General features: G+C 50.8%; 1 protein-coding gene across 1 annotated transcript in view; it reads left to right on the top strand.

The window, feature by feature from the left end:
* Positions 1-25891, top strand: part of Fa2h (fatty acid 2-hydroxylase) — a 49398-nt gene extending 23507 nt beyond the window's left edge. The window contains exons 2-7 of the mRNA XM_026399263.2: positions 6657-6749; positions 14645-14787; positions 15367-15473; positions 21120-21292; positions 24258-24510; positions 25812-25891. Coding sequence (XP_026255048.1) covers positions 6657-6749; positions 14645-14787; positions 15367-15473; positions 21120-21292; positions 24258-24510; positions 25812-25891 — 849 coding nt within the window. The remainder of the gene's footprint in view (positions 1-6656; positions 6750-14644; positions 14788-15366; positions 15474-21119; positions 21293-24257; positions 24511-25811) is intronic.
* The last annotated feature ends 900 nt before the right edge of the window (positions 25892-26791 follow it).

Genomic DNA, 26791 nt, shown 5'->3' with positions numbered 1-26791 from the left:
TTTAAGGAAAATCAGAATAAGCATCTGAGGAAGGGATGAGGATTCCTGCATGTTTCACATGCAAACAAAATAGGTCTGTGTCGTGAACCACGCCCTGCCTGCTCCACTCGGCCCTGTGGCCTGCCCAGCCGCTGAAGGCAGCTGGAAGTTGGGGTGCCCTTGCCAGAGAGAGGCAACGTCTTGTTCCAGGAGGAAGAAATGGAGGCCACACAGCATGTTGGCAGTGGAACCTGGTCTAGAACTGTACCCCTTGGTCTAGAGCTGAGTGTAACGTAAGAACTAAATGGCTGCCGTGGATTCTTCCAGGCCTAGACGGTCTCTGAGGGCTGCCTTCCCGAGAGATGGCCTGTTGTGGGGCTGGCTGGGAACCTCAGGGAGCTGCCAGGGAGCCAGTGCTGGGTGCTCTTGCATTTGGTTCTGACGGTGCTGAACCTGGTATGAAAGTGCTGGCAGAGGAGGGAGCCCAGGAGGGCCACGGGTGTGATCAGGGCGCTTGCCAGCCAGGAATCGGCAGAGTGCTGGGAGAAGCTGTGGCTGGCGCTCTTGTCTGCAGGCCTCTCTCCTGTGTGGTCTGAAACTGTGTCTGGAAGTATCTGATGAGGTCAGAATACCCTCTTTACCCCACCACCACATTGCCTAGCATGTCCAGCGGCTCTTGGCTAGAAATGTGCTGTGCCTGCCTACGCCATCTCCTTGGCAGGTGACATTGGTGGCTCCTTGTGCCTGTCCTCTTTCTAAGTAAACAAACTGTGAAAGCCACTGGGAAGTTCTCCTCCTGTGGCTCTGTCCATGCTACGGTGGCCTTTCCGCCTAAGCAGGCCACTCATCTACTCATTATGTATCGTTTGGCAGGTATTTGAGTGCCAACCCTGTGCCAGGCCCTCACAGTGAACAAGATAAGCACAGAGCTTACACTCTAGCTTGGGAGGCAACAGGTAGCTAAGGTGGGAGGAGAGAAAGATGCTTTCAGCCCTGAGCAACTGAACACACAGTGCTTCTTCCCAGAGGTGGGGAGAAGGAGGATGGGGAGGGCCTGGATGACAGACTGGGTCTACGGTACCCTTCTTGTTGTTCCGGGACTGTCTTCTATCCCTCAAGTGGATCCTATGAGAAAGCTGTCATTTGACACTCTCTTCCAAGTGTCACTCATTACACTTGTGTTCAATCATTCTTGTGAAAGCCAATAAAAGTCTGACCACAGAGTTACTCACCTTCTAAATTGGGTGCTGAAAGGCACCCAACCCAAAGGCACCATGCAGAACAGTCTCCTAACACACAGATTTTCTTTACTATGAGATTCTTTTAGGTTTTTAAAGTTCTCTTTGTCTTCCTTCCTGGATCAGGAGAGTTTTTTAAAAAGTTTCCAGGAAACTTTTTTAAAAAGCTTTTTAGAGTACCCTAGCTGCTGGAATGACCTTTACACACTTGTGATTCATGGACGGTGTTTGCCTGGGGAATGCAGGGTGAGCCCAGCTCAACTGTAAAATAAATACCGGGGCTCAGGCACCTGGAAACGAGGTCCAGATCAGCATGTGTGCCAGGTGGTACAGCTGCTGATGGAAGGACAAGGTTCCTGGAGTCCCCAGAGTGGGACTGGATGACTCTCTTCAGACCCTTCTGTAGAAAAGGTTCTCAGACCTTCTGGAATCTCACAGGAAGTTAGTCAATGAAATAAGAGCTGGGGGGCCCTTTCCTGTCCCTAAGAGTATCCCTGCTCTTGCTGATGCTGGCTCTGCCTCTCCTTGGAGTCTCCTCCCGTATTGGAGGTGTGTTCAATCTTGTGATAATAACCTGGGCTTCTGCCAGGAAGGGGTGTGGTCCTATAAGGCCACCCAGAAAGCACCTTTGTTTATATGGTCACTCCAGGGTTTATTTGTCAAGAGCATGTCACTCGTGACATTACTCCCTGTTGGCCACAGGCCCCTCAAGGTGTCATTAGACTGGGGCAGCAGAAAGCGGGAGAAGGACAGGAAGTGCTCACAACTACTGTCTTCCCCTTTGTCCCTCTTTTTCTCATCCTTCATGGGTAGGGTGTTCCCTGCCTTGAGACTGGCACTGGTCTGTGATTCAGGGTGACTCTCCAGAGAAAAACTCTCACTGCTCTGTGCAGGGATGTGAGCTGGTGAGCCGCGCTCAGCCTGTGCCGCTCCCAGCCTCCTGGCTCAGGAGGCAGTGGTGGGCCACAGATCAGGGGCTCCTCCACTTCCCTTGTTTCACTCAGAACGTTTCCAATTGAACGAGAAAGTTTAAAAATTTCCTTTTCATGTTGAGCCAACTCTTTCTATAAAACTGGATTTTCAGTAATTTTTCAAGTAAAGGCGTGGAACTGGTACAATGTGAAAATTTGATCTATGTCCTGTCGTAGAGTCCCACATCAACCAGCTTAAACCAAGGAAACCATCATGTACAATGAATGCTAATAAACAAAAGTTTACAATGTTATTTTCTTGCATAATAAACATTTTTAAATAGGACCTTTTTTTAAAAAAAAAAAATGTCAGTATCTAGTTGCCAACTGCCCTTCCTTGGGAAGACTGTCTTTTGCTCCGAAAACATATTTCCTATTTTTTTTTTTAGAGAGAGAGAGAGAGAAGTTTTTAATATTTATTTTTTAGTTTTCGGTGGACACAACATCTTTATTTTATTTTTATATGGTGCTGAGGATCGAACCCAGCACCCCGTGCATGCCAGGCGAGCGCACTACCACTTGAGCCACATCCCCAGCCCTTTCCTATGTATTTGATATGAAATTTCCTAATATTTATGAAATGCTGACAGTAATTTTTTAAATTTTTCTTTTTCTTTTTTTTTTTTTTTTTTTTTATGGTGCTGGAGATTGAGCCAGGGCCTTGTGCATTCTAGGCAAGTGTTCTACTGTTGGGCTACACCTCCAGCCCTAAAATATATTTATTTAGAAAAAAAATGCTGGCAATCTCAAATCAATTTTTACTATTAGATGTGCTCATGCTTTTTCTATGTACTCAAAGGACACAGAAAATCTACAGTCTAGAGTGTTGGAATGGTTTTTTGTTTGTTGTACTGGGGATTGTTGTACAAGGGCTGCTTAACCACTGATCCACATCCCCAGCCCTTTTTTATATTTTATTTAGAGACAGGGTCTCATTGAGTTGCTTAGGGCCTGGCTAAGTTGCTGAGGCTGGCTTTGAACTCGGGATCCTCCTGCCTCAGCCTCCCCAGCCCTGGGATTACAGGTGTGCACCACCATGCTTAGGCAGTGTTGGAGTGTTGATCCTATATGTGCACACTGCCTTTCCAGCCCAGAGTGGCATTGCAGGATGGCATGTTCAGGGTCCTGGGCCACCCCTCTCAGGCAGAGAGCCTTATTTCCCCTCTGTGAGGCCATTCTAAGAGGATGTTCATAAGCCCCTCTCTACCCCAACAGCCAGTCCTTCCACATGGCAGGAGTCAGGCTGCTTTGCAAAGACCCAGTATTGAAACATGGCCCACTGAGGACATGTGGGTAGGACATCTAGTATTTGTACATGCCCATTAGAAAGCTGGTCTCTGTTGTGCTGGAATCTATAATGCCATTGGTTAAACAAGATAACTACACAAATATTCAAAAACAACCAGAAGCAAGATATTAAAAATACCAACTGAGGCAGTGTTTAAATACATGGAAAGCATGATTTTTTTTTTTAATTTGGAAAATGAAAAGATCATCTCTGGCAAGGATGGTAGGGAAGAAGAGCATATGGGAAAGAGAATATTCCAGAGTCCCACTGTTGGCCTGACCCCCTCACTCACTATGGTATAGCCCCATGCTTAAGTTTCCTCCTCTGTCATGGGAATAATATTGTGCCTACTTCATGCAGTTGTTAGGGACAGACTATAGTAAGCATTCATGAAATGTTAACTTCTGTCCCCATCCTAGACAAGGTGATGCTTGGAAAGGAAAATGAAGAGCATGTTTGAAAAATGGCAAGTCATCTCATCTGGCTAGAAGGGGAGACTGGGGTTAATCCCAGGATGCACCAGAAGAGAAGTTTGGAAATAGAGGGGAAAGATTTCAAATACAGGGAAGTCACATAAGCCGATTTGCAGAGGACATCCTTGTGTTTGCTTTAGGAATGTTGAGCTGGAGGTGACAACAGGGCTTTCGGGTCAGATTCTGCTGTGGGAAATCAAACATTCTTCAGGGGCAAGGAGTAAGGCAAGAGGGGTTTTCGAGAGTCTTCTAGTTGATGCTTCTGGCAGGTTGGGGTTACTCGGACGTGTCTGCCAGCGAATCGGTGAATGTGGTGAGATGGTTGTGCGAGGGAAGAACTGGGGAAAAGAGGAGGGGGCCATCATGGTACTTCACTGAGACCACCACCACCTGGAAGGAAGGCCGATAGGGAAACCCTGCAAACCTTCCTCTGTGATCTCCCTCCTCAGGCTTTCTGTTTTCCCCCGTCCCCCGTGCCACTGTCCCATGCATCACCATGCCAGGCTCCCCAACCTCACCATGTGGCTTCTGTGTCTCTCCACTAAGCAGGCCTCTGGGTCCAGGTCACTGCCTAGAACACACGTGTGTCTACAGCATCATGCCAACAGCAGTAGCCCATAGAAAAAGCTGCAGGCATCCGTCAGCTGAGAGTCTGGTGACCAAAAGGGCCCAGGTTTGCCCAGTTCCCAGAGTCGGAAGTATGATGTTGCATGAGAGGGAGGTGCAGCCCTGCTGGGTTCTTCAAGGTCCCATCTCACCTGCTTGGAAGGGGAACATGGACCAAACAGCATGCTTAGAGTCCCAGTTATGTCCCAGGAGGAAAACAATGGTGGGGAAAGCAGATGGCAAAGTGTGGGAAGGAATATTGGCTGTCTTCAAGTATTTATAGGCCCGTCCGGGGAAAGAAAAGGGACCTGTGCAGCCAGAGAGTGGAAGACCCAGGAGGGATTCCAGGAAACCTGGAGGTAAAAAGCTGAGCACAAGAGAAACTGTGCCAAGGACTAGAAACACACATCAGAAGAGTCCTTCGCACCCAACGCTAAGGGGCCGCCGGACAGATGCCCTCTTTTCTGCTTTCAGAGGTTGTCAGGTGGATGGGCTCAAGTCAGACCAGGGTCTGCTGCTCTGGATATCCGAAGAGTGTTGCAGACAAAAACCTTGAATGATATTATACATGATAACCCCTTCCCAGGGAAGACTTGTTGAGAGGGGAAGATGGGGTTGCACCAAGTGGGGTTGAAGTTCAGAGAACAGGGAGATTACTCTAAGAAAGGACTTAAAGGTAACCAAGAGAAAATGTCCAGGAGGGAGGAGGATCATAGCACTGGGGCTAGGTGCATTCTGGAGTATTCTAAGAGTAAAACAACTGGAAGGAAAAAGATAATTGACTACTGATGGGGAGTGGGAAGGCACCTTTGTGGGACATTTCAGGAGTTTCTATGTATGCTGTGCTGTAAAATCCACTCTTCCGGGTCCTCAAAAGAGCCTGAAATGCTTTTTAAAAAATATTCCAATATTAGTTTTTTTATATATTTACTTTTTAATTGTAGGTGGACACAATATCTTTATTTCATTTTATGTGGTGCTGAGGATCAAACCAGGTGTCTCACGTGTGCTAGGCGAACACTCTACCACTGAGCCACAACCCCAGCCCTTCCAGTATTAGTTTTTTGACACAGACTGAATATATGGAGATTTACAGACTAAAGCAGGGCACTTTCATTTGCACCGTTCGTGGGTTTTCCAAGAAAACCCAGTGTGGCCACTGTCACCATTAGGTTCTCCTGGCTTCCTCTGGAAAAGAGTTGTAAGAATCATGACAAGAGAGACCCCCAAATGGCTACTCAGACCTCCTCAGCCTCTTGCCAATACCCTGTTTCCAAGAGCCTCCAGCACCACGGATTCCTTTAGTCCCAGGATCTGGAGGAAGGTCCTGTGGGCTATGTCCTCCTGTCCTTCCTACAGGGAAGCAGGAGTTTCACTTACCTGGCGGCCTGCTCTCTCTGGCCTCGCCCCACGTGACGTCAGAGCTAGCTGGAGCTGTGTGATTTTCCCAGCACATTCCATTTCCTTCTGACTTTACCTCTTTGCTTTTTCTGTTTAACCTTGAGCCCACTGGGCACTCCTCTGCCAATTCTGCCCCACGTGTGGCAGGTGACAGACCATGGGGTTGCTGGAGGAACAGCCTCCCTGGATCCCTGCCACTTTCTTTCTTGTGTGCACATGGACCTGGAAGTCCTAGCCCGTGACCCATGGGATCTACTGAATGTCCAGGGAGGAAGAGAAGCAGGGAGGGAGGGAGGGCTGGCAGTCACTGGGCGTGGCACCGTGAGCCCCACCAGGTGCCCTCTGTGCCACCCTGTGACTCACTCTGCCTGACACCTGCCTGGGACTTGGAGGAAGACTGGCAGGATCCCCTTTCCCAGAACATTCCCACTGACCACTCTCACTTCCCCACAGTCTCGGCCAGCTTGCTTTCTCTCTTCTGCTTCTTTTACTTTCGCAGAAATCTTTTCAAAGGAGAAGGAGAGTACAAAGAATAATGACTCCCACATCAGCGTCTGTTTTCCAAAGTACTCGGTGTCCTTGATTTCCACCCACCCAGCCTCACCCATGAGACTTCCATTCCTGGCTGCCTCATTGCAGGGCAGCCCAGGGCTCTCCCTGAGTCCACTGTAAGTAATCCTCTCATGCCTTCTCTTTCCAGGGTTCCTTGGAGAATGTGACTCTGGCCTCTGTGGAAACTCAGAAGGCAGACCCTGCTATCGAACCAAGATTCAAAGAGGTGGATTGGGACAAGGTAGCTGGCACAGGATGGCAAGGGGTGATGATCCGGGAGTACTGGGGCCACGAGGGAATATGTGAAGCCAGAGGCTCTGGTATTCATGATGTGTTCCCAGGGAAGATGAGGAAGGGACACAGCTCACAAGCGTGACTAGGGGTAGCAAACCCAGGTGCAGGTTGTGGGGGTGCTTCTCTGATGGAAAACTGGAATGAATAGCACATAAGGTCTCTGTATGGAACCAGCCCCCAAACACCACTGGGGACAGTGACAAGGTCAGCAGACCCAGGCATGCCCAATTTTACCCATGCACACAGCAGAGCTGCCCCAGGCACCTGCAACCCCTCAGAAGAGTCACTGGTGGATACAGGTCTCGAAGCCTGTGGAAGCTGAGTAGGAAATGGGACTGGAGCCAACCTCAATGTCTAGGAGAAGCCAAGGATGTCCAGGAGTCTTACGATAAACTCCTCTTGGAGTGTAGAGGCCAAGCAGACCCCATGTGTTGTGAGGTAAGCCCTGGAAGAGCTGGGAGGTCCCAAGCGGACATGGAGGCTCTCAATAGCGAGCTGGGAAAAGTCATGTTGCCTGTTGGCTCAGGAGGAAACTGGGCTTGGATGTCATTTCTCTCCATCTGGGGTCATAGGACTGTCCCAAAGTCATGTTACCATTTCCTCTTGGAATAAATACTAGTATGCATGTTTATTTGGACAGGCAGTTTTAGATGCATGTCCAAAACTGCTGGACCTGTGTGTCCCACTCTGAAAGGGAGCCCCCACCCTGCTGGTGCCGGTGTGGTATGTCCCAAGGAAAGTCGGGAAATCTGCCCAGAGTGGCAGAGAGAAGAAACTCTGCTACTATTTACGACCAGCCAGGGAGCCGGGTGGGGGGAATCCCTTGGGCCCAGACCTTGAGGAGCTATAGTGAGGCTAAGAAGGCAGTGGCTTTGTCTCTGCCCAGCGTGCCCAGGCCTAGGGTGGTTCTGCACGTGGCTCTTGGGGCAGAGAGATTTGCCAGAGTTAACCTTCTGCCTCAAATTCAAGGTTGGCCCTCTAGATGCTGCCTAGCCTCCCTAGGCCCAGAAGCTGGGGAACCAAGTGGGCGGTGATGGAAAGAGTGAGGGCAAACTCGAAGGCATGCTGGGCCCAGGGTAGAATGGCCCGTAAAAAGGAGTGAGAAGCAGGAAGAAAGGCTGAGAGCAGGAAGAAACCGCGCCCTGCTTCAAGGTGGGGTTTGGTCTGACCTTCAGGCTCTGTAGGGAACTTTACTGGAACGATTTCTAAATCATTCCTTCTACTGCCCCACTGGACAGGACCCAATCTTCTCTATATGAGATAAGAAACCAGGCGGCAGCTCCTCACTCTGCACATCTCTCTTGGTTTTCAGGAGCCCAGCTGGCCTGAGGCTGGACCTGTTCCAGTGGCCAGAGCTGCCTGCTGCTCTTGGCTTCTGGGCACACCTCTCTCCTTTGTCCTTGTGTCTCCTGTGTCCTTTTCAGAGCCTTGGGAGCCCTCCCCACCCTTCTCACTCTGATGGAACAGGTGGGATTTGAAGGGTTTGGGGAAGTTCCCTGCACAGATTACACACACACACACACACACACACACACACACACACACACCATAATTAGCACCAAATTAGTGCTTCTTTTATTAAGTTCTTACCTCCAAGCCAGTCTTTTAAATGTATTATCTTTTATCTGATTTGCTTCTGCTAACAACACGAGGAGATAAGGATTATAATTATCCTGATGTAACTAATGAGGTGGAGCTTAAGTCTCCTGCCAAAGTCACTTGGCTGCAGGTCAGCAGCCCAGCTGGCTGGCAGTACTGGCTGAGCCCTCTCCTCCCTGCTCCCCCCATGTGTCCTGCAGTCTTTTTACCCTGACAGCTGGGCCTGTGACTGGGACAGGGGGTGGCAGACAGGGGGAGGCATTTCCAAAACCCCAGCACATCCTCTTCCTCATCCAGCCTTTGGCTGAGCCAGATTCCTGCAGAACCAGCTTCCCGCCACCCAAGAGAAGCTGTCAGTGGGTGTGGGCCATACTTTTCCCTCAAGGGACAGAAGCATCCAGACAGGTGTGTCACCAAACCCAATGCAGTGGTCCTTGTCCCTGACCATTGCCCAATACTACGCACACAATCCTTGTCAACAGGAGCTCCTCCAAGTGTCCCCAGAGACTGGCAAAGGTATTGATGTTGACCCCATGAATTCCACCCTTTTGGGCCCCTCAGATAAGTGACTGAGAACTCGGGAATATAACTCCTGGATCAGAACAAGGGCTTTTGTGGCAAACCTGCCTCTGGGGAAGGACAAAACTCAAAGCTGTGGGTAACAGCTTGGATCACCTCTGGGCGCTCTGCCACCTCCCAGCCACCGTGTCCTCTGGTAAAGGGAGGGTCACTAGGAGGCTGCCTCTGTGGATATGAGCTTGTCGCAGTTCGACTGTGCAGGACAGGCCTGCAGCAACCCCACAAGACCATCAAGAATCTCACCTCCCTGCCCCGGCTGACCGCTGCACCAGACACCAGAGCCTCTGGGCTGAGGAGGCCACAGCTACAGGGGCCTGATTCAGATGACCAGAGGCCTCCCAGAGTGCGTGCTGAGCTGGACGCCCAGGTTCCAGGCCCTGCCCCACCACCAAGAGCTGAACATCTGACCCTCACCTTCCCATCTATGCAATCAGATGGTCCCAGTCTCCATCTCAAAAATTGAGGCTCAAAGGATAATGGACTTGAGGCCCCGGCTCAGTAGGGCCATGAAAAGTGTGCAGAAAATGTAGCCAGGATTCTTGGGGAGATTCTTGTCCTTCCTCCCCTCCCCTCAGCCTGCTGCCTGGAAGCCCATCCTCCGCCTGTCTGGCTCAGAAAGCTGCCCTGGAGCCATGGGCTCTGGGGTTTGGGTGGACATTTCTTTAAACAATTGCCTCAGCTCATGGCCATGGCTGTGGTGGTGGGAGGAGCTGCTGGCCCTGAGCAGCTGCCCCCTCGGCCCCCATTTCTCCTCTGGGGAGAAGCTGATTTTCAGCACTGGCTCCTTGGCTGCCTCTGAGAAGTGTTGCCTAGGAAGAGAGGGATCTGGGGAGTGGGAGGGAGAGCAGAGGTGACCCCCTCCCCACCCTGGCAGCAGGCCCCCTGCCCACACTCTGCTCCAGGCCGCAGAGCAGGCCACCCTTTCCCCTGCTGCAGGCCACATTCCTGGCATAGTCCAGACAGGCCCTCCTCTTCCTGCTGGAGCAGGGGCAGAGCTGGGAGGGGGAGGGCCCTGTGGTGCACAAGGTGTTTGGGCCAAGTACATCTGCTTCCTGGGGCCCAGCCTGGTGCTCAGGTCTGTGAATCACCGCAGGACCCCTCTAACGGCAGCAAACTGCCCACTCTGGAGTAGTTTCTGGGCATATCCTCACCCTCATCCACACAGTCCTGCTGGGAAACCTAAGTGCTGGACTTGACCTCTCTGAGTGTCAAGTTCCACAGCTGTAGGAGGAGGATTTGGTGTTTTATTGTGATGAGGTGCTGGAAGCCCCCAGGTGCATGGAAACTAGAAGCCTGATCCATGGCATATTCTCCCCTTCTTTCTCCCAAACAAGAAAAGATTCTTGATGGTCTTGTGGGGTTGCTGCAGCCCTGTCCTGCACAGGCTAACTGCGACAAGCTCATATCCACAGAGGCAGCCTCCTAGTGACCCTCCCTTTACCAGAGGACACGGTGGCTGGGGAGGTAGCAGAGCGCCCAGAAGTGATCCAAGCTGTTACCCACAGCTTTGAGTTTTCTCCTACAGAAGCCACAGACCTTTGCCACATCTTCCCAATATCTCCCAAGCCTTAAGCAATTTCAAGGTCAGAGGGACCAGGACCTAGTGCCAGCTGGGAGGGAGAGAGAGCAAGGGGCCAAGGGGTCCCCAGCCCAGTAGAGTAGAAGTGAAATTTATCTTGAGTCATTTTCTGAACCTCATAGAACATTGCCAGAGAGCAGGCAGCTTCTGCCATTCTCCAGTCTCAAAACCAGTTCCCAGCCAGCTGCCATATTGGAAATGACCAGCGTGTGACAGGCATTGAACCCATTAGCACCCAGCTGAGACTGTTTCCCTCAGTGGTCAGGACTAGGCCTGGAAGAGAGCTGAGAAAGGACACCCTGTCAGTGCATGCACAAGTTAAACCAAGGTTTAGCACCCAGGTGACGTCCCCAGCTCTTGCGAAGTTGTGTGGAGGGTGCTACAAGCTAGAGTAAAAGGGTAAGGTAGTTCCCAGTGCAGGACTAATGAACCCCATCTTGAGAGTCACTTAACCTCTTGGACTTCAGTATTCTCATCCCCAAAACAGGAAGCAAGTCAGCTACTTGGGGATGCTGAAGCAGGAGGATCACAAGTTCAAGGCCAGCCTAGGCAAATTAGTGAGACCCAGTCTCAAAAAAATAGAAAGGGCTGGGGATGTATCTCCATGGTATAATGCCACAGGGTTCAATCCCTAGTAGTAGTAGTAGTAGTAGTAGTAGTAACAACATCAACAATAAATTAAGTAAAATGGGGAGGAAGCCAATGGGCCTGGATTTCTGTACCCATATGGATGGAAGAGTGGGGCTGAGACCCTTGCAATAGGATTTTAGGTGTTGGCCTTTGATGACCAAGGGAGTTTTCTGCAGAGTGCTTATTCAGACACTAGAGTGAAGTGACTCTCCCTGAGCATTGAGGATGTCTATCTCAGAAACGTGTAATATGAGCTGGAGGTGTGCCACAGGCAGCCTAGAGGGACTGACGAACAGCAAGCCGGCCATGTGGACAGAATGCCAGGGCCTGCCGGACTATCCAGGGAGTGACTGAAATCATGTCCGAAGGTCAAACGGGTAACAGGACATCAATGACAAACCCATGTGTTGGAGGCGGGGTGACTCTGTTCCTGCTAACCCAGTAAACACCTCTTCGGCAATCTAGTTCCCACCTCCATACCTGCTCTATTCCTGTTTCCATCACAGGAGGGTACGAGATTTAGGCTGGAGTCTCTACTTGATCAGATCACTGAGACGTTTCTTCCAGGGTCTCATTGGAATTATTCTTCTGAACCCTATACTGCTTTCCACTTGCTTTACAAAGTAAGGGGGAGCCAGCTGTCGTGGCACCCACTGTATAACCATAGAGACTCAAGAGAATGACGTGGGAGGATCACAAGTTTGAGGCCAGCCTGCACTCAGCAAAACCCTGACTCAAAATAAAAAGGGATGGGGATGTAGCTCAGTGGTAGAGCACCCCTGAGTTCTATAGGTCAAATGGGTCAATAGGTCAAAATCCACCCAAACCACTGCTAGGTAGAGAGAGATTCCTGCCTGGTCACATCCCTATGCTATAGCTAGAAATGTTTATTTTTAAAGGTAGCTAAGTCCAAATTAAGTGTACAAATGAAACACAGGCATGGGGGGGGGTGTCCTGTGTGACGTGCAAAAGTGGGACAGATAAAAACCAGGGGTTTGCCTTGGGACAAATGGTGATAAGTTAAGGATGTCTCTCATCTTACAGCAACTCTGGGGGAGACACAAAATGACACAGCTCAAAACTAATAGAGAAGATAGTACAGAATATTTTATTTAAAATAATTAAGGCAAACAAGAAGAACAGAAGTTCTCTAATCCCAGTGACTTGGGAGGCTGTAACTGGGCAACCTCCACAGGTACCAGTCTCGGTTTCCCCATCTGCAAAGTGGTAATAATTTTAGTGGCTGCCTAGTTGGGGTGTGTCAAGGAGCAAATGACTTAATCCACATCTAATATTTCAAGCTGTGCTTGGCCACATTGCAAGGGTTCTGTCACTCTCAGGGTATTGCCCTTGGGACAGAGTTTTAAGCTCTCACCGTGACCCTGGCCCAGCTTATTTGGAGGTGAGGCTCCATCGGTGGCTCAAGATAAGATACAAACACAGGCCACTAGCTGGTTCCTCCAGTTCTTTTTCCTGGCGCTGGAGCAAGGTATGCAGGGGTGCATGTTTAGAGAGCTAGGGTGGAAGGGGACAGCATGCAGCCAGTGGATCTATCTGCTGCTAGACCCAAGGGAAGAGGTTAAGGAGCCTGGGTTGGGGAAGGAGCCCAACTAGGTGAGGTTTGAATGGCTGCTTCTTTAGCTGGTGCTGGGGTGAGATGGCTTGGGTGACCTGGTTATCTCCCAGCCACAAGAAGGCAGCCAGCACCTGGGACGTGCAGGAGCCACATACTACTTTGGGCCTTTCCCCCAGACACAGGCACAGGGATAATGTCCAGTGGCATTACCAGCCTGCTCCTAAGCCACGATGGCAACACTACCTGTGACTTCAGAGGAGCTGGGAGCACGTGAAGGGACGAGAAGGCTGGCTTTGGGATTGTGGTTGGCTGTCATTACCAGGCTTGCAAGGTCTTCTTCCCTCCAGCTGTCACTCCTGTCCTCTCCCCCCTCACCTGCTGTGGCTACAAACCTCCCTTGTATTGGAGATTGATTGAGCACCCACCATGTGCTGTACCTCACCCTTATTCTGACTGTAGGTGGTGGGACAGATGAGAAAACAGAGGGACTCTGAGAGGTAAAGACTCTTGCCCAGGATCTCACAAAACTGATACATGGCAGAGCCAGGCTTTGAAGGTCATCCCCTGACCTTCATTATTTCTTCATCCCATATTCATGTTCTTTACTGTTTTGGGCTCCAGATTAATCCTCTTCAGTGCACTGAGTCATCCTAAATCTTCAAGGATTTCCCAAAGGTGTGGACTCCAGTTTTTTTAAATTAAATTTTACTTTTAGTTGTTGATAGAACTTTATTTTTATTTATTTACATGTGGTGCTGAGAATCAAACCCAGTGCCTCACACATGCTACCACTGAGCCACCACCCCAGCCCCCTGACTCCAGTTTTTAAAATCTGCCTCCCTATGAGTAAAACCTTGTGAGCATGTTCTCCATTACATGCTCATTCTAATCATCTATAAATTATTTGCTTATGCCAATGTATCCATTCTGTGCATTAGAACACATTCACATGTGGGTTGAAGGTGGGATGAATATATCTCTAATATTTTCCCCCTGCCTCTGGGATTGAGCCGGAGAATACTGCTGGGGTATGCATGCATCATGCGTAATGAACACTTAATGCAAGTGCCGTTATTACTTCCATTTTATAGCTGGGAACACCAAGGCTCAGAGGAGTCAAAAAAATTATTTGGAGAAATTATTCTCAATTAATCTCTAAATAATTTCTGATTAAGTACTAAGCTTTATGAAGCAAAGATGGTGTCTTACATTCCTGTTGATTCTTTCCAGCACTTAGTACATACACACATGTGCTCGCTTGCGTGCTCTCTCTCTCCTTCTCTCCTTCTCCCTCTCTCTCTCTCTCTCTCTCTCTCTCTCTCTCTCTCTCTCTCTCTCTCACACACACACACACACACACACCAAATGTTAAGCAAATTGTTAAATGAATGATTATTTGAAAGGGTGAATAAAGAATTTACCCAGGCCAACACAAAGAAGAAAACCCATGTTGGAGGGGAAAGGCCCTATTTTGTTCTTGATATAGAATATACTGACTCCTATGTTGCAGGAGTTCAGAGCAAAACTACAGGTTTCCACTGTGGCTGAATTCAGGTGCTCAGGAATTCTGCTTCCAGCTGTGGCCTGGCCATCCTCTATGTAAACTGAGTCCTTAGGCAGGCTCTGCTAGCAACCTCATCAGGAAGCTCACTGAACCAGCTTAACCTGCTTAGGTCATGGGATTGTTCTGGATCCCATTGATGTAGCCAGGAGTTGTGGTGTGCGATCAGTTCTGGATCCTGAATCAGGAGGGTGGGTACTCCTAACAGACTGCATGAGCCGAGAAGTGTGGGGAATGGGTTGCTATAACCAGAAGATGGGGGAATACATGGGGGAGTGGGAAGGTATGAATATACAGGGTCCACCTTGTCTCTTGCAGGACCTGGTGGACTGGCAGAAGCCTCTCCTGTGGCAGGTGGGCCACTTGGGAGAAAAGTATGATGAGTGGGTCCACCAGCCTGTGACCAGGCCCATTCGCCTCTTTCACTCAGACCTTGTCGAGGCCCTCTCCAAGACTGCCTGGTGAGCCCTGCAAGAAATCTGTGGTTGGCTGTCCTTCTCTCCTGATAGTACCAGCTAGTTACAAAAGAATAGGGCAATCAGGTTCCTCCCTGGAATATAGGGATGTACTCTAAGCTCTTGGGGAGGGTGGGACATGCCATAGACATAATCTATTCCTGTGCATGATTTTGTCCACTCACTCAGTGTAACCAGAAGCCTACGTGTAACCAGAAACCACTTTGAATGCCACCCCTAGTCTATTTCACATTCCTCTTCTGGATTAGCAGTCCCCAATGCCATAGGAAAATTTTTACCTGCAATTAGCTATTCTGCCACAAGAGGTCAGTGTCTATCCAGCTGCACAAAGTCAGCAGCAATGGGATGAGGTTCTTTTCTCCCAATGACACATCTCAGACAAGGGTAGATGGACTCACAACCCACTAGTATCCTTTAACTCCAGGTCTCCGATACTTTCTACATGTGCTTTCTACATATGCTACATCAACTTGTCCTCTCCCCAGTTGAACTGTGTGTCACTAGGAAAACTGAACCTGATGGAACTCCCATGCATGTATCTCTCACCCGATGGCTCTCCTGCAGGTATTGTGTGCCCATCATCTGGGTGCCCCTGATGCTGTACCTCAGCTGGTCCTACTACCGAACTCTTGCCCAAGGCAACGTCCGCCTGTTCACATCGTTCACAACAGGTAATACCAGGTTCCTTTCGGATTTGTTCCCATGGGTTCTGGAGGCAGGAGATCTGTGTGTTCCTTCTCTTATGCCTATATTTCTAAGAGCAGAAGACCCCAAACCACATACCAAGATTCTAAATGAGGCCTATGCATAGAAAACTTTGAAACATTTTGGCAGACTTCCATCGGACCCCAAAATGGATACAAAACTCAGCAACACATCAGCAGAAACTAAACAAAGTCATTTCCCCAGATGGCATAGCAATAAACAGGTTGGGACAGGGGCGGCAGGGGTGTTCTCAATGAGTCTAATACCAAGAAATATAAAACCTGAGATTCTTTGTCAAGAAACTAAGCAAGGGAGCTGGGATTGTAACTCAGTGGTAGAGCACTTTGCCTAGCATGTGTGAGGCACCGCATTCAATTCTTAGCACCTCACATAAATAAATAAAATAAAGGTCCATTGAAAGCTAAATATATGTATATATTTATAAATATGTATTTATAAATATATGTATATATTTATAAATATGTATTTATAAATATATGTATATATTTACAAATATATATTTTAAATATATAAATACATGTAAGTATAAATATATTTAGCATATTTATATATTAAAATAAATATATTTAAATATATTTAAAATATATATGTTTATATAAAGAAACTAAACAAAGCCAGTCACAGTGGGGCACACCAGTAATTCCAGAAACTTGGGAGGCTGAGGCCAGTCTGGGCAACTTAGCAAGACTCTATCTCAAAATAAAAAATTAAAAGGGCTGGGGATGTAGGAAAGTGGTGGAGCACTTACATAATGTGCATAAGGCCCTGGGTTCCATCCCCCGCACAGCAAAAGGAAAAAGAAGAAGAAATAATAAAATGAAATCATTTTACCAGGTGGCACGGCTGAGAGCTAGACTCAGACTGGTCTGCAATCAGAGCACAGATCAGCAGAGAACCCGGGAGAGGCAGATCTGGGAGGGTCCTAGCACATGTCCAAGGCAAAGGACTATGCAGCAGATCCCTAGCCTGGGAGTCACACCACGCCCTCTGCTGAGCGCTCAGCCCGGTGCTTTTGGGGGACTGGCGCCTGGAGCCCCCTTAGCCCAGCAGCCCTATGGGATGTCATCCCTTCTTGAGTCTGAGGAGATGCAGTCATTGCTCAGTGAGTCCGTGCTTCAAAACATCATGCCGGACACAGGAAGCACACAATTTGATCTGCCAACTTCAAAAAATTACAAGTAAGGTTGAGGAAATAAAGCCTCTCAGGTGTCAAGCAAGGGATCCAGGTTCCTGTGGCCCAGGATGTAGAGACAAGGTGTCCAACAGCTTCTAATCAGGGGACAGAGGACAGAGAGAGGGGTGGACACGGGCCCTGTAGGACCAGGTATCTCAGAGTGGCCATGCTGCCAACCTGCCCCACAAACTCACTGCATAGCCTGAGCCTCACCTGCCCAGGTGGTCTGTCTGGCACCTCCGGGAGGTATCAGGAGTACCATGCCTCTCAGAAGGGCGTCCTCTGCTGATCACAGTCACATTCCTGACTCTGAGCCCTGCTCAGTCTACCAGGTGCAGGTGCTGACTCCTTCCCCCATATCCCAAGGCTTTGCTCCTGCTCACCTCCCCCAGGGGCAGCAAGTCAAGAGCTTAAAGGTTTAAAGAGGGACCATGACCACAGCGATGATGGGAGCCTCCGTTTATCCGCCTCACCCAGGATGAGGCGTGGATGAGCAAGTTGGAGGCAGCCCCCCTGCAAGCCAGCCCAGAACTGCTGCTCCCAGTCACCAGGGGTTACCGTGTGTGCCCTGCGAGCCAAAGTCAGCCTTTTCTGCCCACACTGAATAGCTCAGGCACAGCACAGGGCCTGTTGCTCAGAAGGCCCCTGGCTGAATCGCCCACTGTCCACCCAGAGCTCCCCTAACAATCACTGACAGTGGCAGGGCCGCCAGGGCTGGCTGCCGGAGGGGGAAGGGGACACTGAAGCTTTGGCCCAGATCCCTCTGCCGGATTCCTCCCGAGATGCCACTCAGTACCAGCTCCAGCCGGCTGGGCAGACAGGGTGATGCTGGGGTGAGGGGGCGGGCAGATGCTTGACCTATAGGAGGGGACCGTTCTGCATGGCAGGGAGGGCAATTTGAGGACTCCTCAGCAGCACGGGCCTCTGCAAGCAGCTAAGATGTGCCTGTGTGGTCCAGTGTGGAGGGCCAGTAAGCCTGTGACCACGAGGCCAGCAAGGTGGCATGATCCCCCAGCTCATCATGTAAGACACAAGACATGGAGCACATAAGAGCCCGCAAAGCAAGGCAAGGGGATACTCAGAGGAGTCCCAGTGCCATAGCTGGACAAAGGGATGCCCTAGAATCAGTTCAGAAGAGTCAGGGTGCCAGTAAGCAGTGCAAGCTGAAGGGAGACACTAGTTCAAGGCTGAAGTTCCTAAATGTAAATCAATCTGTCTAGGGTCATTTTGGTGCTCTTAATCCTATTACCTTATCACCTCTTGCCCCAGGGCAACCCCATGAAAAGCCAGCTATATTCTGCAAATTCAGAATGACCCCCAGGGCACGTTAGGACTGTCAGGATTCCTGAGACAATGTTAAAGTAGGGCCCAGCCAGAACTATTGCTGAACAGCATCCTGGAGGAGGATGTTGGCCTCCAATAGGATTGTGCTGTGGGAGCCCTGGCAAAGGTCAAGGCCAAACTCTGCAACCAGGGACTATTCCTGTGTGTCTAGTCCTATGTGTCCAGAACTACATGACAAAGAAGGGTACCTTCAAGATCAAGGGAGAGCCAGAGAGGAAACTCCTTTTCCCTCAACAAGAGACCCTGTAGAACTCTGCTGAGAGAATCGAAAGAGAAAGGGTAAAAGTAGGACTCTCAGAATTATTAATATACAATGAGGGATTATTTGTTTTTTTGTTTTATTTTGTTTGCAGTATTGAGGATTGATCCAGGGACACTTTATCACTGAGTTACATCCCCAGCCCTTTTTAAGATTTTTAAATTTTAAGACAAGGTCTCACTAAGTTGCCCAGATTGGCCTCAACCTTGCAATCCTCCTACCTCAGCCCCCTGAGACACTGGGATAACAAGCTGGCACCACTGCTCGTGGCTATATATTCTTCTTCTTATAGAACCAAACACATATGCTTATCATATAATCAGGTATTGTATTACCTCCACCCTAAAAACAGCCCTTCAAGGTGGATAGGTATTTAACTGTAGGTAAGGCAGATCCGGATTTGAAAGCAGGTCTGCAAATCCAGAGTCCATGTTCTCTGCGCTTCCCCAGAGTGCTCTGAAGGACCCCAGAGGAGTCAGGACTTCCCTGGAAGCTGGGCCTCTTGCTACCCAGAGCTGACCAGCCAGGGCCAAATGGCTACTTGCAGTCAAAGCCAGTGAAGCTGTTAGGCCAGCCCCTTGGACCAAAGGTGGGCATGGCAGGCCCCGCTGACGAGAGGTGTTCGACCAGCTTGAAACCTGATGAGAGAGATGCAGCCTTTGGGGTTGAATCTTGGCTGCATCACATGTCAGTTCCATGGAGGTTCATTCAGACATCAGGGTGGGGCTTGGCCTGAGTCTGGCCAAAGAACCTCCTACCTTTCCAGCCTTTCCTCCTTCCTCAGCAGCCCCCATGGTCATTGGTCCAGGGCCTGCCAGAGCCTACAGACAGCCCCAGCCCCTCAGAAGAAGCTCCTTAACCAAACCCAAAGCTGCCTCCCTCTGGGCCTGCCTCTGCCCTGGGAGTGGCAAAGGTCTAATCTCATCCCCACAATGAGGTTTTCCTCTGTTATTCTCTGTGCACTACAAAATGAAGGACCCAGACCCCACCCCTAAGATTCTTAGCACCTAGTGGGTGGAGGTGGAAGAGAAAAATGGCCCACAGTACAGTGCAGTTCCAGGTGATGTAGGCAGGCGGAGCAAGAGGCAGGAACAGCCCAGTGGGTGAAGGCATCTGCACAGGCCTCACTCATGGGCTGGATCTCCAGGGCTAAGGCAGGCAGGGGGATTCCAGGGAAGGAAACAGGAGCGGAAGTACAGAGCTGGGGGGAAAGAATGCAGTATATCTAAGGAGCCACAAGTGATTTGGTTTGGCCCCAGTAAGGTGACAGAGTCCAAACCTCAGTTGGGGATGTGGTCAGCAAGGTCAGATCTTGAGACCTGAGTGCTCTGCTGTGGAGACTGGACTTTGCCTAAAGGCCCTGAGGCACCATGGAAGGTTTTAACAGCATGTGGAGGCGGGGGAGGGGGGCCTGCTGGGGTTGCCATGGGGCAAGAGGTGATAAGGTAATGGGATTAAGAACACCCAAACGACCCTAGACAGACTGATTTAAATTGAGGTGAGATCCATATACCATCAAATTAGCCATTTTAAAGTCTACGGTTGCTGGGCACAGTGGCGCACGCCTGTAATCCCAGCTGCTCAGTAAGCTGAGGCAGAAGGATCACAAGTTCAAAGCCAGCTTCAGCAACTTAGTGAGGCCCTAAGCCTGTTGGACATGGGGGGAGGGGAAGGCAGGTTGAGTCTGGCTCCTTTGGAAATGTGAGAACCCCTCACTGAGGAGGGAGCCCAGGAGGAACAGCCTAAGGGCAGAGGTGGGTGGCAGAAGAAAGAGTGGCTTCTTTGGGGGGGATGTTAGCTATGGGGCCTGTGCACACATGGAGATGCCCAGTAGCAAGCAGCCATCCAGGGGAGGGTTGGAAGAATAGACAAGGGGGTCGTCAGCATGTGGGGAGTGGCTGAAGTGAGATTGAGCAGAGAGGGTGGAGAGGCAAGGCTCAACCCTGGGAACAGAGGCAGAGTTTTCCTGAGACAGCCTGAGAAGGGACAGATAGGCACATCAGTTGACGGTGGCCATGGTGCACAGCTCGAGGTATCCCAAAGAACCACTGAACTGCACACTCTCTGCAGGTGGTGTATATGGCACAAGAACTGTATTTTGATATAGCTGTTATCTAGAAAGAGAAAGTATGGCCGAAGGGAAGGCAGGTGGGAGAGAGGGAAAGATCAGAGGGTGAGGATAGACACAGAGGAAACTGGACCAGAGCCGAAGGGACAAGGATTGAAGTCCTCGTGAGGTCAAAGGCAGAGTGGGGTGGAGAGAAGTAGCAAGAGTTGCAAGGGCTGCAGGGTGTCCCCGCCCCCTGACCTTTGAAAATCATTAGGTCTGTCCAGCCTTCCCGTCCCCAGCCCAGGCCCGTCTTGAGTTCTCTCAGGTCTTCCTCGCATGCTGTGATTTCAGGTCTTGTCTGCTGAGATTTCTACTTGGGTTTTCCTGCCCTTCCTGCCCATGGTCCCCAATCTTCCATCAGAAACCCCTGTCTCTACTGGCTTTGTTGGGATTGTCTCTTCTCACCCATGCCACTGTGGCAAGGTCACCCATCCAGGCAGCAGCCCGGCATCTGGCCGTGGCTCTGCTTCCTACAGTCCTTCTAAGGAAAACGTCAGCCCTCTGGCCCTAGCACCTTTGCTCTGCTAAAGAGCCTCTCCCAAGCCTAGTACAGGTCCTCACAGCCTCTTCCCAGTTTCACCCAAGGCCTCCAACAGCTCCCCAGCTGCCCAGGGGTGATGAGGTGGGGACATCCAGAGCCACCAGGCCTTGGTGTATCCTGGAACCCATCAGCTCTGACTCAGGCCTCTCTGCCTCTCCCACAGAGTACTCAGTGGCTGTGCCTGAGTCTGTGTTCCCCGGCCTCTTTGTGCTGGGGATATTCCTCTGGAGCCTCATCGAGTACCTCATCCACCGCTTCCTGTTCCACATGAAGCCTCCCAGCAACAGCTATTACCTCATCACGCTGCATTTCGTCATGCACGGCCAGCACCACAAGGTCAGTAACAGGGCCCACCACCTGCAGCTATAACCAGCCCCCCAGCGGTGGATCTTCCTTGGAGTCTGATGTTGGGCTGGAGTGACAGGAAACCAAGGGTGTTTGATATTGCTGAGTTGGATAACTGGATTGGGCATCCTAATCTGAGCCAGGTGGACAGAGGGAGCATGTGTCTGCACAAACTCCATTGTTAGTTATTTAATTGTTGGTTTCGGGGATTGAACCCAGAAGCACTTTACCAGGGAGCTACATCCCCAGCCCTGTTTATTTTTTTATTTCGAGACAGGGTCTCACTAAGTTGCTTAGGTCCTTGCTAAGTTGCTGCTAAGGCTGGCCTGGAACTTGTGATCCTCCTGTCTCAGCCGCCCAAGTTTCTGGGATTAAGGCATGTGCCACTAGGCCCTGCTCCATTGTTATTGACCCAGGTACTCTGCATGCATCATCTTCTTCAATCCTCACAATAACTCACCCATTCACTCACCCCACATATGTTCACTGAGTGCTTTCTATGGGCCAGGCCCTGTGCTAGAGGAAACAGTCAAAATCCTTGCCCTGGGGGTGGCTGCTAATCCTCCTCCTCCTCTTCCTCTTCCTCCTCCTCCTCTTCCTCTTCCTCCTCCTCCTCCTCCTCCTCCTCCTTTTTAAGTGGGGGTTGAATCTAGAGGCCCTTTACCACTGAGCCACATCCCCAGCCCTTTTCATTTTGAGACAGGATCTGGATAAGTTGCTGAGGCTGACCTTGGACTTGTGATCCTCTGTCTCAGCTTCCCAAGTCACTGGGCTTACGGGTGTCATGGCACCCGGCTGCCCTTGTGGCTCTGTTCCACAGGCCAGGAACTGAGCTTTGGGGAGTCTAGGGAACTCCACAACCCACCCAAGGTCACACCTGGCACTGCCAGGATGTTGTGCCTCATTCTGTGGCCTCTGGCATCTGTGCTGTGAAGCACTCACCCCCTTGGGGCACTTCAAGGACTATGTGACTTTAACAGAAGTGGGGACTAGAAGCCAGATCTGCCCTGTACTGTGCTGTCTTTGTCCTTTCCCAGAGTGAACCCCAGGGAGTCCCCAGGATCTAGACTTCCCTGAACATTTACATCTTCCCAAAAGTGAGTCCTTAAACTGGGGATGTAGCTCACTGGTAGAGCACTTACCTAGCACTCGGGGCCATGGATTCAATCCCAGATACCAAAAGAAGAAGGAGGAGGAAAAAAATAAGAGTGAGTTCTTATCCCTCACATTCTGTTTCTTGCTGGGCATGAATCAGACGGATGTGGCACGGAAAATACTTTTAGGACACAGTTCAGATGTAGAAAAAAGAAGCAAAACTTTAAGACCCTTATATTGCTGATAATGAACTTGGGTCTCATGGCAGCAACTCAGCTTCACTTGTCTGAAGGAGTTCAGTCAAACTCAGGATTTAATGACCTACTGAGAGAGTTGTCAGGTGGGTGGATGTGATACTCACCCTGTTTTTCCAGAACGGATCTGTATTCCAGGGGTCCTATGTAGTAGCCAGTCTTGGTTGCGTGGCCAATCCTGGGCCGACCTGTCACTCGGGTATGCTCTAAGAGTTGCCAGGCCCCACCTGGCCAGTGCCCTTCCTCCAGGTTGACATTCAGCCCATCTGACCCCTTCTCTCCCAGGTGTGCTGCATCTACAGCCATGTCCGTGCCCCACCCCACCCACCGCCCCGTGGCTTTCTCGATGCCTGTCACATCTGCTGCCTGCTGTGTTAACTTCACCATCCTCAGAGGATGAAACAACTTCCTGACGATCTGCTGAGGTCACCCTGGGGTCCCAGGGGCTGTCTCAGTCTCCCTTTCATAGACACTTCCACACCAATATGTCCAGGCCCCCCGCTGCCTCACCACACCATGAGGACACCAAGAGCCTGTGTAGCCTGTAGCCACCTGGGCTCCAACAGGAACCTCTTCTCAGATGTCCAGGGCTATCTGAGGGTCCTAACCCAACTGTGACTTGCGGCTGGCTTAGACCACTCACAAGAGAAATAACCCACACCCCTTCCAACTCCACTTTCAGTGACGGTAGCTTGAGATCGGCTCTGGTAGAGGCATGTTCACCATGAGAATTATCAGATGCTCCAAATCAGGGCTCACTCCTTCCCTCTCCCTTTCTCCCTCATCCTCCCTCATCCTCCCTCTGTCCTTTTTCTGAGAGCTGGTTCTCTAGCCCTGCATGGGTCCCATTGCTGCTGGTCTGAGTGTAGGAAGACCCACATTGCCTGCTCGCGCTCTCTCTCTCTCTCTCTCTCTCTCTCTCTCTCTCTCTCTCTCTCTCTCTTCAGCCCACAGAGGGTCTCTCCTTTTTCAGAATGCTAACCAAGCAGTCTAAAGGCCTACCAGAGCCTCTGAGATTTAACCAAGGGCCTAGCCCTTTTGTTCTCCGGTTCACTGTGACACCTCTTGGAAGACGGCCTCCTGTTAGGAGATGATGGTGGGGACGTCTCCAGGGTCAACTCTGTCTCTCTGGTCCCTCTGTCCACCACCATTGCACCAACCCCAGCTCACTGAGGTCCCAGAAGACTTCAGGCCTCAGTCTCCAGAAAGACCTCGGGCCAGGGGTGCAGAGCTCCTGTAGCACCAAATAAGTTCTAGAATCCGGTAGCTTCTGGAGAATGCAGAGACTCGGGGCTGTTGGCACATCCTTACCCATCCTGCCCACGTCACACCCAGTCCTACTTTCTTGGCAAACTTGCCTGATCTCATCCTCGTTTGAAACCGGGGAGCAGCACCCTCTCTCTAGGTCTTTCAGGCATGGTGGCCCTGCCCTCTATAAAGCTGCCAAAGATGCCAAGCCCAACCATGACAGATGGCTGTCCTCTCACCGGAATGTCTGGCTGCTCCACCTGATCCTCCATGGGGAGTATCTCTGGCTCACCATTCCATGACCACAGAGAGGCCCTGGGGCCCAGGGCTGCCTCTGACACCCAGGCCTCTATCCACAGGCTCCCTTCGATGGCTCCCGCCTGGTCTTCCCGCCAGTGCCAGCTTCTCTGGTGGTCGCCTTCTTCTACCTGGTCCTGCGGCTCATCCTGCCTGAGGCGGTGGGAGGCACTTTGTTCGTAGGTGGTCTCCTGGGCTACATCGTGTATGACATGACCCATTACTACCTGCACTTTGGCTCTCCACACAAGGGCTCCTACCTGTACAGAATGAAGGCCCACCACGTGAAGCATCACTTTGCACACCAGAAGTCAGGTGAGGACGGGTCCCGCTTCCCTTGTTCATTTGTTGATTTATTTGACAGCTGCCATTGAGTAGCTACCAAGATCCCTGCTCCATTTAAAGTACTGGGCACACACAACGGGCTCCCTCTTTACCACTTTCTGGTGGAAGTGGCTGTGCAGAGACAGGCAAACAAGGAAGTCAATAAATGGCAAAGATGATTTCAGACAGCATAAGTGCCATAAAGAAAATAAAGCAAGGTGGTATTTGAGGAACCATAGGCGTGGGAGGAGGGGCCGAACACCATCCAGTAAAGCATTATGTGGACCTTGTGTGTGCTTTTAAACTTTCTGACAGCCACATTAAAAAGGAAGAATAAACATGAATGGTTGGAACTTTAATGCTATATTTATTAAACCCAGTAAAAATAACACGTGATTAATATAAAAAAAAATCATTAGTGAGCTATCTTGCATTCTTTCTCTTATACTAAGTCTTCAAAATCCAAGGTGTTTTTTGCACCAAAAACACATGTCGATGGATGTCAAGTCTTCACTGGGAATACTGGATCTTTATCTAGATCTTATAAAATCTAGATCCGCAGGCGTAAGCTGCTCCAGACGTGCTTACATGCTTTCTAGTATCCCTTTTTCACATTGAAACTAAATTCTAATGGGATAAAGTCCAAAATTCAGCTCCTCTGGAGCTGTTGCCACATTTCCAGTACCTAGTGACCACATGTAGCAGCTAGAGGACAGCAAAGCTCAAAACAGAATGGCCCAGGAAGGGATTACTGCAAATGCCATTAGAGCTGAGGCCCAAATAAAGAGAAGCCAGGGCTGGGGTTGTAGCTCAGTGGTCGAGCACTTGCCTAGCAAGTGTGAGGCCCTGGGTTCAATTCTCAGCACTGAATATACATAAATTAAAGGTATACCAACAACTAAAAAAATATATTTAAAAAAATAAAAATAAAGAAAAGCCAGCATCTGGGAAGGAGTGTGCCAAGAGCAAGGTTGGTTTGGCCAGCCCTGGGGCAGAATGGAAGCTGGCCCCATAAGAGGTGAGAAGGGCAGGGGAGAAGCAGGCAGAGCCAGCCAATCCCAGGGACTCAGGCTAGACCAGGAGCTTGGGCTTATTCCCACTGTACCCTGGGGAATAGAAACTAGAAACAAGGTTGCCTTGTACTCCTGTCCTACCAGGGCAGCCCTGGCCGACAGGGCGGATGTTGAAATCTTCCCTGCACACCCTCCCTGCCCTGGCTCCCTTCCCGGGTAGGTTTATCTCTGCCTCTTCGTCGGTACCTTACCTTCTTCCCCACTTGTTTCCTTTTCTAGGATTTGGCATCAGCACTAAATTGTGGGATTACTTTTTCCACACACTCATCCCAGAGGAAGGCCACCCAAAGACGCAGTGACGGCTCCTCCCAGCTCCTCCATTCTGCCCTCAGCCTGGCTGTGGCCCCCGCCCCCACCCTCCATCCAGACCCTGCTAAGAAGGTTGGTTTGGCCAGGCAGGATGGGCTTTGTTGGGCCCTGGGTAGAGGGTGCCAAGGAGACCCTGAGGCAGGACTGCCCTCCCGGCTCACCATGGGAGGATCATGGCCTCTGGATGGCCAGGTGGCCCTCAGGGACTGGCTCCTTCCCGGAGCATCCTGGCCTTTCCACTGGCCTCCTGGCTCAGCCTCAGCCCATGAGACTGCCTCAGAGCCCAACCCACAGCCCCAAGGGGCATGAAGAAAACTGACCCCTGGGGCCAGACCTGGGCCCCCTCTGTGCCTGAGCACCTTGGGCTCCCTGGGAGCCGCCTCGAGCGGCGGAGGGACCAGTGTCACAGCAGGGCAGGGCGGTGGGGCCTGTGGCTCTGCCGGCCCCTCCTGCACTTCCTGGAGAGGGTTGGATGGCTCTGAGGTGAATGAAGGGCTCTCACAAGAAGAGACAGCATGATGCCTCCCACAGGCCTCCGTGGGTCCCAGGGCAGCCCATCCAGCCCCTGCCACCACAAGAGGCTGCTCACGCCGCCGGCCCTCCCCTGTCTGTGCAGAAGCCTAGGGTGTCTGGCCACTGCCTCCAGCCGGGCAGGTGCCCTGGCCCCTGTCTTTGGGAATCACCAGCTGCTCTAGCCGTCTCTCCTCTGGCCCTAGAGCCACAAAACTTCTTCCCCAGGGAGGCTGAAGAGGCCCTTCCACTGGTGGCCCACCCCAGCCCCAGCCATTCTTGGCCTCCACCTGGCACAAGTGGGCCCCTGGGACCCCACTCAGGACCCGCCCAGCCAGTGCCTCCTGAAGCCAGGGAGGAGCCTTCGTGTGGCGCCTTAT

Source organism: Urocitellus parryii, chromosome 15, assembly GCF_045843805.1.
Source record: "Urocitellus parryii isolate mUroPar1 chromosome 15, mUroPar1.hap1, whole genome shotgun sequence".
Taxonomy (NCBI): Eukaryota; Metazoa; Chordata; class Mammalia; order Rodentia; family Sciuridae; genus Urocitellus; species Urocitellus parryii.
This window is presented reverse-complemented; position numbering and strand designations above follow the sequence as displayed.